This window comes from Pleuronectes platessa, chromosome 2, assembly GCF_947347685.1.
Source record: "Pleuronectes platessa chromosome 2, fPlePla1.1, whole genome shotgun sequence".
Lineage (NCBI taxonomy): Eukaryota > Metazoa > Chordata > Actinopteri > Pleuronectiformes > Pleuronectidae > Pleuronectes > Pleuronectes platessa.
The window spans coordinates 22137804-22153850 of NC_070627.1; the positions used below are offsets into that span (position 1 = coordinate 22137804).

General features: G+C 45.2%; 1 protein-coding gene across 3 annotated transcripts; it reads right to left on the reverse strand.

Annotated features, from left to right (window-relative positions):
- Positions 1-550: 550 nt before the first annotated feature.
- On the reverse strand, positions 551-13506 carry gata2a (GATA binding protein 2a). 3 transcript variants are annotated; one of them, XM_053412391.1, is made up of 6 exons: positions 13210-13506; positions 8705-9145; positions 7423-7989; positions 4715-4860; positions 2467-2592; positions 551-1790 (listed from the first exon to the last, which is right to left on the reverse strand). In XM_053412391.1, the coding sequence occupies exons 2-6, from the start codon at positions 8931-8933 to the stop codon at positions 1491-1493; spliced, it is 1368 nt and encodes a 455-aa protein (XP_053268366.1). In that variant the 5' UTR covers positions 8934-9145; positions 13210-13506; the 3' UTR covers positions 551-1490. The 3 variants fall into 3 exon arrangements, with proteins under 3 accessions (XP_053268366.1, XP_053268357.1, XP_053268375.1); XM_053412382.1 differs by lacking the exon at positions 13210-13506 and adding an exon at positions 9359-10325; XM_053412400.1 differs by lacking the exons at positions 8705-9145; positions 13210-13506 and adding an exon at positions 8077-8694.
- Positions 13507-16047: the final 2541 nt, after the last annotated feature.

Here is a 16047-nt window from a genome sequence, read left to right on the forward strand (position 1 = left end):
TAAAGACCCGCTGTCCTTCCTCTCACTCCAATCACCACGGCCAACATAGAGGGCTACTCCGAGAGCGGCTCCCGCTGAACTCATGACTCAGTATTTGTCACATATGAATTCAGAAAAAAACAAAAAAACAAAAAAAACTTGCCGCTGGAGCTAAATAAGAGACCTTGCGCGGGTTATTTGGTTACACAAGGGTGTGAATTAGGGTTTGTGTTTGTTTTTTTTCCATGTCTGTGCGTGAGCATGTGGTAATGTGCATATGTATGACTGTGTGTGACTCCGGAGCCTGCTGTCTGGGTACAGTGGTCCAGCCTGGGGCCTCAGCTTCACAAAGAGGCCTTCTCTTAACAATCGCACAAAGAGGAGGAGCCTGACCAAAGCATTACCACGCTCAAGGGATCACAGAGTTTTCCTTGATACATCTGATATCACTTATGATTTAGATAATCAAGCACTCTTCATTAGAAAGGAGAGTTTACGTTGATGCTGTATTGTTTGTGTACGTGTATGTGAGAGTGATGGAGACAGACTAAACTGAGGAGACAGTGACAGATTGAACTTCAGTATTAAACTTTATTTACTTTACTTTTGTGAGATGGAAAAATGATAAAAACATACAGCTCAGGGCCTTTTTATCTAAGATAGGTCAGTGTTTTTCTTTACGTAATAACCATGAAATTAAAATCATAACAGTTTCCATGTGTCTTTGACGAAAGCTTTAACAGTGAAAATAAATTATCGTAGCAATAATTATAACATCAAATATGACAACAATAATAGCAATTAAGCATTTATAAACACTTTATTTACGGTGTCTTTTTTCCTTAAAAGTCCATTATTAAAAACAGGTGAGCGTTGTGGTGGTGTACAATCCAGCATGTGAGGAGAGAACTCGTCTATGGGTATTGTAGTCTGGGCCTGACTGGTTGGTAACAGGGGCATACGGGGTGCTGCAGCTGCGAGCCAGTCTTTAGACCTCCAGCACTGAAGTCTGTCTCTCTGTCCGTCTGTCTGTCCATGGCGGTTGTGGGCAACAGCATGGGGGTGGACAGGATGCACGTATCTCAGCATATAACGAGATGGTCGTGAGGTGGGAACAGCGGTTCTTTAAAGACCTCTGGAGTCTCCTGTTACAGGGTCATGGAGAGGTGGGTACCAAAGTGACTCAGTAAAAATAAGCAAAAAGAATGAAAAGCATCTTCGTTCTCTCCATTCCTGTAAGCCACAAATCACCCAGGGACCAGGGAAGCCCCGCGTCACGTTTACTCTTCACAGAGTCCGCAAACGTCCCGCTTTCTGTGGCGTCCCATCAGTGAAGTCAGGCATAACATGACCTTCAGTTACAAAGTCCAACTGAAAGTCCCTCCCAATCACTGTACATAACGCAACAAGTCTGCTCAGCTTTTGGCGTGATGTGAAGGCCATTTAGTGTTAATGGCGGCGTGGCGGCTCCTACAGGCGGAGGAGTTTTGGGTCTGTGGGGGGGGGGGCCCTCAGTGAGGCTCGGCCCAGACCGGCGAGCGATTGGAGTGGTGGGGGTGACCGAATGAAGGATGAATGGGCGTGGGAGTAGGCAGCATGTGTCCCGAGTGGCTGAAGGGGGGCAGGTGACCCATGTGGGTCATGTGGCTGGTGAGGCCGGGTCCCCCGCCGAAATGAGAGGCCTTGTCGTGCATGCACTTGGACAGCTCGTCAAAGCCGTCCCCTGTTCGCTTGTTCCTCTTGGACTTGCTGGACATCTTGCGGTTGCGTGTCTGGATGCCTTCCTTCTTCATGGTCAGGGGTCTGTTAACCTGTGGAGAGCAACACATTAGCTCATGACAGACCAAACAAAAGCTGCACTGATGGCACGAGCACTATAGAGGCTAGGGTTTGTTTTACTGTTAGTTCCAGCTTGTTTACCAGGCCATCATTTAAAATGTCACCAAGAATATGTCACATATCGCTTTGCCAATTAGCATTAACATGGCTTTCTTTCATTAAGAGTTATGCCAGTGTGAAATGAAGGTTGTAAATAATAAGCAGCTGTTTTGCATATATAGCTGCATTATAAGGCTAGTCAGGGGGCGGGTTTTCTTTTTTGGCTTTTGTCTCATTTAAAAGCAAACAGAACTGTCCTGGGTGATATGAATACATGGGGATGGGGAGCAGGCTTTGGGCCTCAAAAGAGCAGTTCCAGACAAATCCTCATCAGTGTAACCGACGCCGTTACACTGACTGACAGTCCCACCCCGCAGCCTCTCCTGGGAGTAACGCCCCCCATTGAGACAACGATGGATTAATAAAAAGGAGAGAGGACCGGTGGGTTCTGCTCCACAGGGTGAGCAGGCTTTGCCTCCACACTCCTAAATCGATACAAACTGTCCGCCCACTTGACCAGTTAACGACCAGCTAAACCCTAATACCCCTCCCCTAGAAAAAGACCCACCAATTTTGTTTTTTTCCCCCTGTCCCATGCAGTCTACTTACATTGTGCAGTTTAAAGTAAAGGCCGCAGGCGTTACACACCGGGTCTCCGTTCCCGTTGCGCCTCCACAGGGTGGTGGTGGTGGTCTGGCAGTTTGCGCAGCAGGTGCCTGCACGTCTCGCAGCGGACTGTAGGAAGAGGGAAAACACCTCATGAATAAAGATCCATTCACACTGGTGCAGCGGGGTCACACGGCTGCACACACATGTATTCAACAGGCAGAAAGAGCCACAGACAGCACAGACAGACCAATAAGGCAGAGACAGCTTTGTTTTTTTCAAATGAACCGGCGGCACGTGGACGGTCGTGAGGTTCGAGCTGTAACGCGGAGCCATGTGCGGAGAGGCATCAAAAGGAGAAATGACTTAACTCCTCATATTAGACTAAATCAATTACGCAGACCGCGACAACCATGATCGAATTGTCTCATTTGCGCAATAAGCTGTGGAGCCATTTTTCTCGAAAACGTCTTAGTCCGTCCACGCCCGTCGGTAATTATCACATTTAATGAATTAAAAATAAGTGCGCCAGTTTTAACGGGTCATAATAGGGGCCTTGCTGTAAAGACCCTCCATTTATCCTGATCCAAGGAGAACTGGCCGACAAGTCGTGTAAGACCCGGTGTCCTGTCTGGCAATGTGCTCCCTGCGTCCATTGCGGATCAATTCTTCACACATAATAAGAAACATTAGCCTTACATGCAACAACCCCGCGGCTCTGCGCTCCACAGGCAGCATCCAGCTTTTTTTTGCCTTCTAAATAATTTCAGGTGGAGCCGGGGAGCAGCCACGACCCCGGTCATTTTGAACACAGGCTGACCCGACTTCAGAAATAAATATATTTATGATGTAAAATAAAAGAGCGGCCGCAGAGAATGGCAAACAAGAGTGGGGGGGGGGGGGGGGGGGGGACATAAATCCATGTATTTTCCAGTGGCCGCCCCTCACGCTCCGTCCCTTCACACATAAGCGGCTCCTCCAGTGTTGTGATAATCTCTTTACACTATATGTCAGTCTGGCCGCGCACAGAATGCAGCGCGCTGGTTGAGGGCGGAAACAGCCGGGAGCCTGACTTCCTTATCTGGGCCGGGCAGATATCCGGATAGGAAACAACTGGATGCCCCTTTGAACACAACCCCGAAAAACACTTGAAGCTGCAAATGCAAAAAGCTGCTGCAGCCGCACAAGGGCCGAGCCATGCGGTGGAAAATCTAACGCGACTTTTCAGGAGCTGCAGGAGGAGCGACGCGGAGGTGCCCAAGGAACAGCACGAACCCGCCTGATGTCAAAAAGCTCAAGCGTTTTTGTTCAAATTTTAAATATCTTTACCGAATTATGGCAGCCAAATAATTCGTGAGTCAAATAACCAGCGAGTATAAATAAAGTCCGTTAGACTCAGGATACAAACTATGCAATTAGAATTAGCTTGGGTAAATTAAATAGGCCAGACCCATTTTTATTAGGTTAACCCACTACTAAAATTGTGTTATTTATTTTCAGAAACATTTCCACCCATCATTTGTATTATTATCATTAATAATGGTATGATTACCCTATAAATAAAGGATATTAGTAGTAGTACCCTCGTGGTATTTAGTAGGTGGCTATTATTTTTTCCCCAGTCACTATTAAGTAAAATGCTTATTTTTATTACAGGAATTCGTTTTAATTCATATAACTCTAATAATAATTGGGGCGATTTCTAAAAATGTTGTTCCTGAACAAGAAACAACATTTAACGAGAGTTTACTGTAAACTATATATAAAAACCCTTAAAAATAACTAATTTAAAGAGGCTAAAAAAGATAAAATACATATATTTAAATTTAAATGTAGTCGTGTAGATAGATTGATAGATAGATAGAATTTGAATACATGAATAAATAAGTTGAGATATATCCAGCTTCAGTATATGGTTGAGTCCTATAGTGTGTATGCGGGGGTACATCAACAGTGTTGTGTGTCCATGGTGCTTTTCATCTACTCGAGCGTGGTGTTAACTAAAGCAGCATGGGTATTGGTATCAGTAACAGTATCAGAAGTACCAGCAATAATGATAGCAGGAACAATGGCAATAGTAGCAGTATTGTAACAGGCCATGAAGGCGGATCGTCAGGGGGTGAGAGGGACAAACAATTCCAGGAAGATCATAGGGAAAATATAACTTTCCTGGAATTGTGCTGCCGGCATCTGCTTTGTGCTCATATTTGGGTGCCTGCTCTCATAGTAGAGCAACAGAGTGAGAACTCACCAGTCTGCGTTTGGGCTTGATGAGCGGTCGATTCTGGCCGTTCATCTTGTGGTACAGTCCGCAGGCGTTGCACAGGTAGTGGCCGGTTCCGTCCCGTCGCCAAAGAGGGGTCGAGGTCGCCCCGCAGTTTACACATTCCCGTCCCTCTGCGTAGAGTTCAAGAGGAGAGAGGAAGAAATTTATATAATTAAAAAGTTCACCCTCTGCCAGAGGCACCATACAGCAGCTGTCCTGCCCCCATCACGCGACTTGTATGACATTGGATGACCCTGTAATATGAAGTCAAAATCTGGCTCGTGATGGTGACAACGTAAAGGTGAGCTCGCTGGTGTACCAAGTGTGCACATGGCTGCCATGGACACAGACACCTCTATGTAAACCGATCCAGAGCGAGGAGGCCAGAGACACCCAGAACATGTCCAGAGGTGTCCGACAAGAAGAATGAGGCACACCATCAAATTAGAACTACATTATTTATCAGATCAATGGGCACCCATGAGAGGAAACATAAGTGTGTGGTGGTGGTGGTATTAAATGTGGCGGGCAGTGTTGCAGCCTGTGGTGAGAAGCTTTTATGCCAATTGTCTGCAGATAATAACATAGAAATTCTATATTATTATGGGAAAGCTCACATTTTTATTCAACTGTAGATACCGTGCATGCCTTTATATAGAAACCCGCTTTTTGAGTTATTTCCACATGCACTCCTCTGCCATACAGGTTTGACTTCAAACAGCCCCTTGCTAAACCAACCAGTTATTTTAATTCAAGTATCCCTCTCTCCCTAGAGCATCCCCTCATTATTCCTGTCATAATGCGAGCGACACCCAGAGTCCCACCCTCGCTCCACAATGGAATCTGACCTGAGCGAAAAAGCTAGGTTCCTTTTGAAATGCATCTCTCGGCTTTTTCTTTTTCTTCTTTTTTTGTGCCTCCCCTCTCTTCCTCGTACGTATTTCGTAATAGCAACAGCCACATTAAAGTGGGATCATTAAAACTTTAAATATTCATCAGCAGTGACTGGGGTATTATTTCTTGTGCAATAGTGTTGAAATAAGAAACAAAATGGGAAGATGAAAGCTTCATGAGAGAAGTTAGAGTCGAGAGGAGGAGGAGGAGGGGTGCTCTGGTCGGAGGCTCGCTCAGCAGGAAGCTGAAGGTGTACGTGCTGACAGCTGAAATGTCATTGTGGCATTTTGTAAAACAGTCAATCACCATTACTGGCCCTGGACAGAGACTTTGATAGATAAGAGCCTTTTTAATGCCGTGGCTGATATGTTTGTGTTACTGATTCAGGCATAGTCGAGCCAACTTCTTTTAAATGTCAAAGTATAACATTTCTCTAGTGCCACAGCTCACACTCACATTATCTCCAAGCAAGTATTAAAAAGAAGGTGTATTAAAAAGCACTGGGACTATGGATGACAAATATTGATAAATGCACAACTACATTTAGAGCAACGTGTCTTAAGATGCCTGTTGTACAACAGCTGGAACAATGTGGGGAAATTACAGAGTCATTACCAGACTGAGTTGTTTTTCAAATGCCTGCACATTAATGTCAGGCATAAAGTCTAAATATTCCTCCCAGCACATGCAGCGTATTGAATCAGGTGCTTGTCCAGACAGTCAGTAAATAGGCCCCGTTTCATTATAAACAATCCCACTGGCTTTGAGGATTTTAGGTAAGAGGAGGACCGACTGTGCAGTGCATGTTTAATCAGGATTACCCAATGCACTGCAGTCTGCAGACCTGTAGTGACAGTGTTATTAAATATACGCTCCCATCTATACACATAGCAGCAGATCCTGTGTGGACTCTGGTTGCCTCCACTTTGTGTCCGTGCTGCTGGGCCAAGGCCATGCTTAAAAACACAAACAGCAGGGCTCTGTCGCCTGTGCTTTGTTAGGACTGGGGAGAGCGGGTGGGCGGGGTGGAGGTCGTGATTTGTTCACTTGGAGGTATACAGGATATGGCAGGAGCCAGGGCGTCGTGACTGGCTACTTTTTAAAGTATTGTTTTTTTAAAGTGCCGTAAACGCCACATAAAACAACCTCTGACGGTCAGGATAAGTCACTGTCATCGAACAAGTAAATGTTAAGTTCTTGTGGACGACTTTACAAACTTTAATCCCTCACTATTAATTGGATACTTTTTTTTCTTCAAACCAACAAATTTACAAACCAACATATTTACAAAATCCCAGTTGCTTTAATTGTGATCCCATTTTCTTTCCAAGTCAACGAGCCTACTCTTCAAACCGCCCCATCACGCGCACACTGCCCTTAACTGGGCATTTAGTAAAGTTGACCCCGATTAGTCTGATGAGTTTCACCTATGGTTGGTTTCTCTCTAAAGTGAACCCGCTCGTCAGATAATACCAGTCCGGGCAGTTTTGTCACAGGTTAGATGGGTCCCACGTGGAAACCACCGCTGGTTTTTAAAAGTAACAAACTATTAGATACTATAATAGTGACGAAAGAGCTTACAATATGGAGTACATTTTAGAATTTAAAATAAATACCGTGGCACAATTCTAGATGATAATACCCACACATTTATATAAGAGTGCATCACAAAAGCGGGTAATTTAACTTCGAAATTCATTTACCCATCAAGGCTCATTTGAATAAAGCAGGATAATTTAGTAAGACTTTATCACTTCAATCTTTCATCATACACAGACCCTAACACACGTGAGACTCACCTGAGCTCGATCTGGCTTTGCTTTTGCACTTGGGCGTGAAGCTGGACCCGCCGAGCAGGCTGCCGGGGTGGAAGAGGCTGCCGCCGTACTCATGTGGATTCGGCAGAGAGTAGGCCGGGTAGGTCGGGATGGGGTGATGCGTGGCCTGGCCGTTCATCGAGGCCAGGCCGCTGCGCAGTGGACTACAGCTCTCCATTTTCATGCTGTCCGTCAGCGGCCCCTGGTAGGACTTGATCGAATCCTTCTCGTCCATCCTGGTCGAGGTGGAGGTCGGGGAGGTGGGGCCGGGGTCCGGCGACACGTCTTTCGGAGGGGTCGGGGGGAAACTGTAGAGGTGCGAGCTGGAGTGGGACCCCTGGGTGAGCGACGACACGGGGGCCGTGCCGGTGTTGCTGCTGCAGGGGTAGCCGGAGCCGGTGGGATGCAGGCCGGGTTTGCTGAAGTGACTGACCGCCCATGCGTTGTGGTGGTGCGCAGCGGACAGGGCAGCTTTGCCGGGATCCAGCCAGGGAATCCCGGGGCTGTGGATGAGGTGTGGTCGGCAGACCTGGTTCCCAGCGAGACGAGCTGAAATGCAAGATAATCTATTTAATACACGCTGGATTTTTCAGCCTCCTTTCCATTACTTTCCAAAGCAGAACAGAAAGATCTTACCTGACAAATACTCAAAATTACTCAAGTCCGACATTTAGTTTCAACAATCACTGGTAGTTAATTTAAAATAAAGAATTTTCCTCACAATTACCCCAAAATATTTTCCGTTATCTGCCAAAAGCCACCGTGAATTAATCTATTTAAGATAGAGTCGATAAAGGCCTGTTGGCTGCAGAAAAACACAGTAAACGCAGCTCCTTGTCCGGACAGTATCTTTTCATCGGCTGCAGCTCTCGGACTAGTAAATTTGCGGTTTTAATTTTATATCCGGGAAGTGTCTCTCTCTCTCTCCCTGTCTCTCTCCCTCCAGAGCCCCTGCCCCAGCACAGAGGGGTTAAATGACATACTTCCCTTTCCCCTCGCTGTCATTTGCTATAAATCCCTTTATGTTGCAGGATTGGCCCAGAGATGTCAAGAAGAACATTTTTAAGCAAATCACTGAATTGTTAAGGCATATATTGTGTAAGCTTCTAAATACACCCAGTACACAAGCGGACTCAAACATACAAAGCAAGCTCTGTTCAGACGTGAATTATATAAAAAAACAAACTGAATAATGTCTCAACAAAACAGGCTGTGTTCGTTTTAAACACTGTTTTCGTAGCTGAGAAGTCAGCGCGCATCTTACCGTGCGCTTGGCTGTAGGTGACCCTTGCCCGGGAGTTGGTGTAGTAAGGGTTCCCCTGAGAGTCCAAGTGGTTCAGAAACATGTCCACCTCGTCCTGGGGCAGCAAAGGCGCCATGGGCTCCATGTAGTTGTGGCTCAGACTGTGGTGGTGAGAGTCCGGGTGCTGGCTGTTCAGCACTGCGTGGTGGTGCGCCATCCACCGAGACTGATCGGCCGCTGCGACCTCCATGGCTGAGCTGGTCGTCTGCTTCTCCTCTGAACGCGCCTCTGTCTGTGCGCCGGGCTACTCTACACACTCTCGCCTCCAAAATGGAAGTTAGATCCTCCTGACAATATAGTTCCCGAGCTGTAGGGGTCTCGGCTGTGTTTATTTACTGCAGAAATTTAAAAAAAAATCCTTTTAATAGCCCGGTCTCCTTCTTTCTCCTCAGGAGGGGATACCTGCAATGAGACGAAAACAAAATGTTAATTCATTCAAACGATGGACACTCCACCTCTTCTTCCACGCAGGGACTGAGCATCGCTGTCTTATCATAGCTGTTGACTCTAGAAATTCACTTCGCACACTTCACTGTCCCTTCTAGTGGACAGCTGACTGAGAGGAGTCATTGAGTCCGTGCGTAAAGGAGAAAAGAGACATGTCCTCTGTTATACCTGTTGCGGTCTCGATCAGCTGACGGCGGACACAGCTCGGATGTGTAAACCTCCTGATCCGTGCTCTGCTCGGGCTCATTAATGAGATGTGGCGGAGACTGACGCGGATGGCGCCAGTAAATTCCCATATCAAGGCTCGCGGGGGCGGGGCCTACCTCGGAGCCAATGACGGCCAGCCTCTGCCACAATTGGCTCGCTGCATCCCTGCTCTCCTTTAAATTTCCATTTCCCTGCACCGAAATACTGAAAGACTTATCAATCAGCAGCGTCATTTCTCTGGGGATCTTTCTCTCTCATGAAGATCAGCAATCGGCCCCTGACGATCGGTTTTTATAGCACCAGTTCTCAGCATGAATGCAGACACTTAACATGGAGGCAAAGTCATTTTGCACGATACATGTCTCACTGTCACGAATGAGAAATGTAGGTTAATTATGAGGTGTCTTGCCTCCACTTGTATGCGCCCCTCTGTAAAAAAGGCAACAAGAATATGAACCCACTCCCCCTCCAACAAGTCAAGTGACTGATGGAGCCTCGCATTACCATCAATAATTGTAAGTGTCGTTTTTCGCATGCTGTTATGTAAATAAACAGGGTTTTCAGCACCTCTAAAACCAACAGAGGAGGAGTCGATTTATGACCCCGAATTTGGTCCCTTTGTTGTGAGGAGCCTAATTGTCTTTAATTAGTAGTGGGCCATTCTTCTTGTGAAAACAGAGGTTTTGTCTCGCAGACAGAGCAACCAAACACAGTTTGCATACTAATGGCGCCACATTCTCTCTTGGTGGCACCAGCGATGAGCGCAAGGCCTTAAAAAAAACCGGTTGGTGATCATCAAAGTGTCTCATGACACCCCCCCACTGAGAGCTCGCAATACAAACCCAAACAGATCACAACCCTTAACACACGCTTAATGCTCTTATTCACTGTTTTTAAATGATGTTATGATAACATTATTCTTATCATTATGTACTATTACTGATGTTCGCTGCATTTAAGGATAAAATCACATGTTTGCCTCTGTGTGTGTGTGTGCGCGAGCGTGTTTGTGCGTGATTGACAGAGAATAATTGGAGGGTGCGAGGAGCCCAGACTGGCCGCCATACCGACGCCGAGCCCTGACGTCAGAGAGTCACGGTGGGTGCGCATTTGGCGAGGGTCGTCACGTGAACCCTCTGATACCTGGACAAATAACTCCCCCAGGTAAAAGACCCCTGATAACTCCATCACCGTGCTTTATAGTGCGACAACTCGTGCTATGATCTTCTGGAATACCTGCAGTGTGTGCGTGTGCCTGTGTGCTTTTGTGTGTGTGTGTGTGTGTGTGTGTGTCAGTCATAAGTCATTAAATCGCTGGCATGTTGCCAGGGGTAGTGAGTTGATGAGCTCAGCCCTTTGAGCTTGTCAACCCCTAAAATCAACAAATTAGTGCATGTGGGGCAGCAGAGGTCCAGCTACCTGAATAACTCACATTCCAGTGTAAAAAGCACTGCAGCTGGCAGGTGGAGCTTCACCTTTACACGGTATTATTATGGTATTTATTGTTCTTTGCATAAATATTTCATTATGATACACAGACATCAATAATACAGACTTTGTATGTCCACTGAAATTAGTGATTTTATGCTGCAGAATAATTGCTGTCACACAAGGTTGAACCTGAAGCAACAACGACTCCCTCTGTTCAGGCCTGAATAGATGAGCATTGGTGCTCTTGTTCATGAGGCTGGTGGTAAAAGGACTTTTTTTATTTTTTCTATGCACTACAACATGTCACTGAATAGCCTGCAGCAGTGGTCGGCCTGTGTGCCTGTGCTGTGTCCTGACTGTGCTAACCGTTTGGCCTTAGAGAGTGGGTCAGGCTCAGACTCTGCTGCTGCATGCCTATTGTTGTTTGCATGTTTGCCAAATGGATTACTCAGCAGGATTTAGCCCTCTGTAATTTATACCTTCATTAATCCCATTTGTATCTCCGCTGGAACAAAAGATGGGAGAGGGTTAGTGGAGAGGGGTTGGGGGGGGGGGGGGGGGGGGGGGGACTGATGTTGATGCGTTGCCTCTGTCTTTTCTCAAGGACACAGCCGTATTGTTTCAGCCATGGGATGCTTCATATAGACTGGAGAGCACTATCCCTCTCCCAGCAGCTCCTGCACCGGTTGGGAAGTGTGCGTGCAACAACTGTATGGCTGTGCAGCCACAGTGGCTAATGAACAACAAGATTATCATTCCGATCCATGCTGTTATTAAATGGGATAGGCTTTATCTACCTGTTTGTTCCCATTGGGCACGGTCATCCATCATTATCCAGAGTGGAGGTGTGTGACTGTGTGAATGTGAGTGTGTGCTTGACTGTGTCTGTATTGTGTGTGTGTGTGTGTGTGTGTGTGTGTGTGTTTGGGTGTGGGGCTGGGGGGGTGGGGGGGTGAAGAGCCACACTGGGGCTCGTGAAGATAAGCAGAGCCAGAGAGAAGGAGAATGACACAAACCAGCTGAAGCATTATTGTCCCCTTTACTCACGGCTAATTAGATCGAGCTCATGCACTGGGGGGCTTTATAGACACAAGCACCCAGACTCAATGACCATATGACTGCTGAGAGAGGGAGAGGGGCCTGGACGCTGCTGAGCAGCACTCACTCCCATTTAAAGAGTTTGAGCTCGGAATAATAACATTTCAGAATAGGACAGGACGTAACACATGGTCTGCAAAAGAGATTATGGAGCATAAGATGATGCTTGTGTTCATAACATAAAGCACTATTTGGGTTATATAAATAATGGAAATTAAGTTCTCCATAGTATGAAGATTGGTTCTCCAAAGAAAAACTTTGATAAAGATTCAGCATCTGTGTTAAAATGTGTTCATCCAGTCAATTCATAAAACACAGATGAGTTCTTTATGCATTCAGAGCTTTGAGCTACACAAAACCCTCCCAGACCTCAGCGTACTTTACTGTTATTTGGATCAGTCTATAGAAGCCTCCAGCAGACAACAGCACATGCAGGTATAAGAGAAAAAGAGGCCAGTTTATATATATATAATAAAAAAAGAAAAGGTGCGTTGTAATGGCCCCAGCTCAGCCGCATGCCTGTGGAGACCCCAGCCTGCCCCTGTCTCTGTCTCTATACTCCACCATTGTAGCCCGGTGATTGCTCTCTTTGCAGATGAAAGAGGATCGCTCCAGTCATTACGCATTTTTAAAGCCGTGACAATTGTCGTCGCTAATATCACGCTGATGATACACTAATCCATTTCGTGATCGAGGGGTTTATTCCCGGAATGCAGCACCTTGCCCACGGCAACATAAAGCGCCCCATAACAAAAATGATTATTGGTCGGATTTATATAAGGACCTTATTTTCTAGAAATACCCTACAATGTCGCTATAAATCTGTTGGGGGCGCAATGTTTCCATCCGTGTCTGCGTTAATTATTCAGTAGTGGCTCATTTTTACTGTTTTATCATTTATAAAATAGTATAGATCCAAACTACAATAAAAGTATGTTTGTGAGTGAATATAACAAAAGGCATAGTTACAGTAGATCACATGCTTCCCAGATAACTCGCTATTCAGAACTATAAAGCTGAATATGAAGGTAAATAGGCTGTTATTAACGAAGCGCAAAAGTAAAAGTAGCATTAATGGATAGTGCAGCCCATGCAATGTTGCAGAAAAACAACATTTTGTTTCTTTTTTGTTGCTACAATAATACGAATATAATACAATGTGAATGTGACTCCTTATATATCTGAGCATTAGCCTGCGGGACTATTTTTTATTTTCAAGCATCAGAGTTCCTGCAGCGTATTTAGAAATAACGCACCGTGTGAAAATATAACGATTGACTGACCTGAGAGGAGCGGCTGCGCTTTCAGAGTCAAACCCGACACGGTGGCTCCATCCAGCTTCAGCTTCGATCGGCGCTTCTCTCCAAAATAACCAAACAAACAAAAAAAGAATCTGATCGGAGTCAGGACGAGCTGCTTGCGTTTTAAAGATGAGAAGTGTGGAGACGACGTGAAGGAGCCGGAGGGCCCGTGTGTTTAGTCGCTGCTGTGTGTGTCATCAGCACCAGAGAGCGGAGTGTGTCTGTGTGTGTGTGTGTGTGTGTGTCTCCTGCTCTCCCCGCTGGATCCTCAGCTCTGAGAATATGAGAGAAAAAAGAAGTTGTGTGGCCGTATGAGAGGCTGCAGCCACACAGCAACGTAATGGCACGTCAGCCAGCAGCCTGTCTTCCGGGTCCTGGTGAAATAGACTCAATCTGGCACCAATACCTGCTCCCAAGAGCTGATTAACACAGTCTTACACGGAGTCTGCACAGAGACTCCCAGCATTATGTTTCCGTTTGTTTTTATTTTGAAGGTCATCCAGATGTAGTTTCACCAGTAAACCCATCTTACGTCTTTTATCTTTGGTTATAATTTTGTTTTATTTTTTGAATACTCAGTGGTTGTGATAAGCTATAAGGAGAATTTAGCTCACACACATGTGACTTTTGCACAAAGTGAAATGATAAAGAAAGTAATACACGCAAATTTTAATAACGATCCATTGGTTCCGCAATCATTGTGAACAATACTCTGTCCATCCGCTTCTAATAAGAGCTGGATCATTGCGCCACTTGCACACAGGCAATTAAATTAAATTTTATTTTTAAAGCTCCAAATATCATTAACTCAGGATACTTTAAATATAAGGCTCTAAACATTACAGAATTATAGAGAGACCCAAACCAAAGTTCCAACAACGGACAAACACTTGGCAACAGGAGAGCCTGGCCGACTCCTGTGGACGGCCACCTGCCTCGACCGGTTGTGGTGAGAGGAGAAAAAAGGGGAAGAGAAGAGAGAGAGAGAGGGATTAGGGAGAGAGAGGGAGACCAGATACAACTGTGTAGCCGTCATACTTATAGGTATAGGCTACGGCTGGTTGTTATTAAGAAATATATAATAGTGATACTTCAGTCGATAACAATCATAATAATAATGATGTTGAATAGTAATAAAATATAATAATATACCTAAACCCTACTTTAAATTATATATTATATGTTTATTAGTTTCTTTCTGCCTATATGTCTGACGTTTGTTTATTTCTGATAGTTAGGAAAGTGTGTGACCCTCGGCCCTAATTGACTTATACTGAGACCCCCGCTCCCCCCCCCCCCCCCCCCTCATTTCTTTAAAGAAGAATACTGCAGCTCTTTCTCTCCCTCTCTCATTCTCTCTCTCTCTCTCCCTCTCTTTATACCCCCACGATACGCAACAACTTTGTAAAACATGCAAAGCCCCTGAAATCTCCTGCACGCGACTTGCGGGCTCGTGCATGCGCAGCGCAGGAGCCGGGCAGGTGCAAGGGGCGCGAGAGACCTCTGCAACTCGGGGCTCGTGCTCCCCAGAGTGCAAACAAAAAAACAAGAGAAAGAAAAGAAAAGGATAAAAAACAGAAAAGAAAAGAAACGTGAAGTCTGACTGAATTAATAGTATTTGTTTCAGTGTTTAAAATCACTAGAGTGAAAAAATAACAATGTCTGGCGCATTAATGCTCATCTGCGGAAATATAGATTAACTTTGATAACAAGTAACCCATTTTATAAACGCTTTACGCTTTCTTAAAATATTTTTGTACTCATAAACCCTACAAGTAGAGATTTTTCAAAGATCAAAATCTCTCTTTTTGTTTGGGCACTCTGTGTTGTTATTGTCTGCATGCATGTGTAAGAAGTGTAGGCTGTTCTTCAAGAGCAGCATTATTAGTTTGACTTTTGATACTTATCTATTTATACAAGTTTGTGGACGATAGTTCCTATTCAATATTAAAATCATTGTCTCAATAGCCAAACGCAATACTCTACATGTGACTTCACATTTATGTCTTTAAACATGAGTCATTCCATAGAATATCATTAGGAATATGACGATGTGTTCTGTTATCTGTCTTTAAAGCTGAAGCAGATGATCAAATAGATAACAACCAAATAAAACAACAACCGGTTTATTATCATTATTATTATTATTATTGTTATTAGTAGTAGTACGTAGAAGCTTATCCCCTTCAATAAATCAAATTCACAGTGGTAGGCTACAGCTTAATATTATATTTCTGTCTGCTTGCACTTGTTATTTTGCTCAATTTTCTGTATTTTCTGCTCGAGACTGTGGTTGTGTACGCGCGCGCTCGTGCACGTTTTTCGTCAGCCACGATATTATATGCACACCGCATTAGATGCCAGGGCCCTTCTCCTTCTGATTATTACCAGGGGTAATATTTCATCGGCACCACGCAATCTTTGTTCTGTGTGAAGATAATAAATGGCCTAATCGTTATCAGCAAACTGCTGGGGGTGTCAGCACCGACCGAGGCTGGGAGCGGGGTCCAAAGTGCCTCTGAATAAATTGGTGTTCCTTATCTCTCGCTCCCAGATTATCGCCGCCTTTTCAAACTTGCACAACAAATACATTCAATGCATCTAATGCATCATTTGTGCGGTGGGGGAGATCCCGCAGGTTGATAGAGACAGATAGGCGCAGGGAATGAGAAATATTTACACGTTTTATATACGCTGCTGCTGCGGTGTTGGCCCAATACAGGCTGTGTTTGGCACAGGGGCCCCGTGTACTGGCCACATGCACCAATGTGTGTGCGCGCACTTAACATATCAATACATGCTATATTAAACACACATCAC

Bases quoted from the DNA above. Each gene is read 5' to 3' on its own strand.
- gata2a (XM_053412391.1), bottom strand. From the start codon at position 8,933: ATGGAGGTCGCAGCGGCCGATCAGTCTCGGTGGATGGCGCACCACCAC. The intron at 2,593-4,714 runs GTGAGTTCTCAC...CTCTTCCTACAG, and splicing joins TCAAGCCCAAACGCAGACTG to TCCGCTGCGAGACGTGCAGG. The intron at 1,791-2,466 runs GTAAGTAGACTG...TGCTCTCCACAG, and splicing joins TTTACTTTAAACTGCACAAT to GTTAACAGACCCCTGACCAT.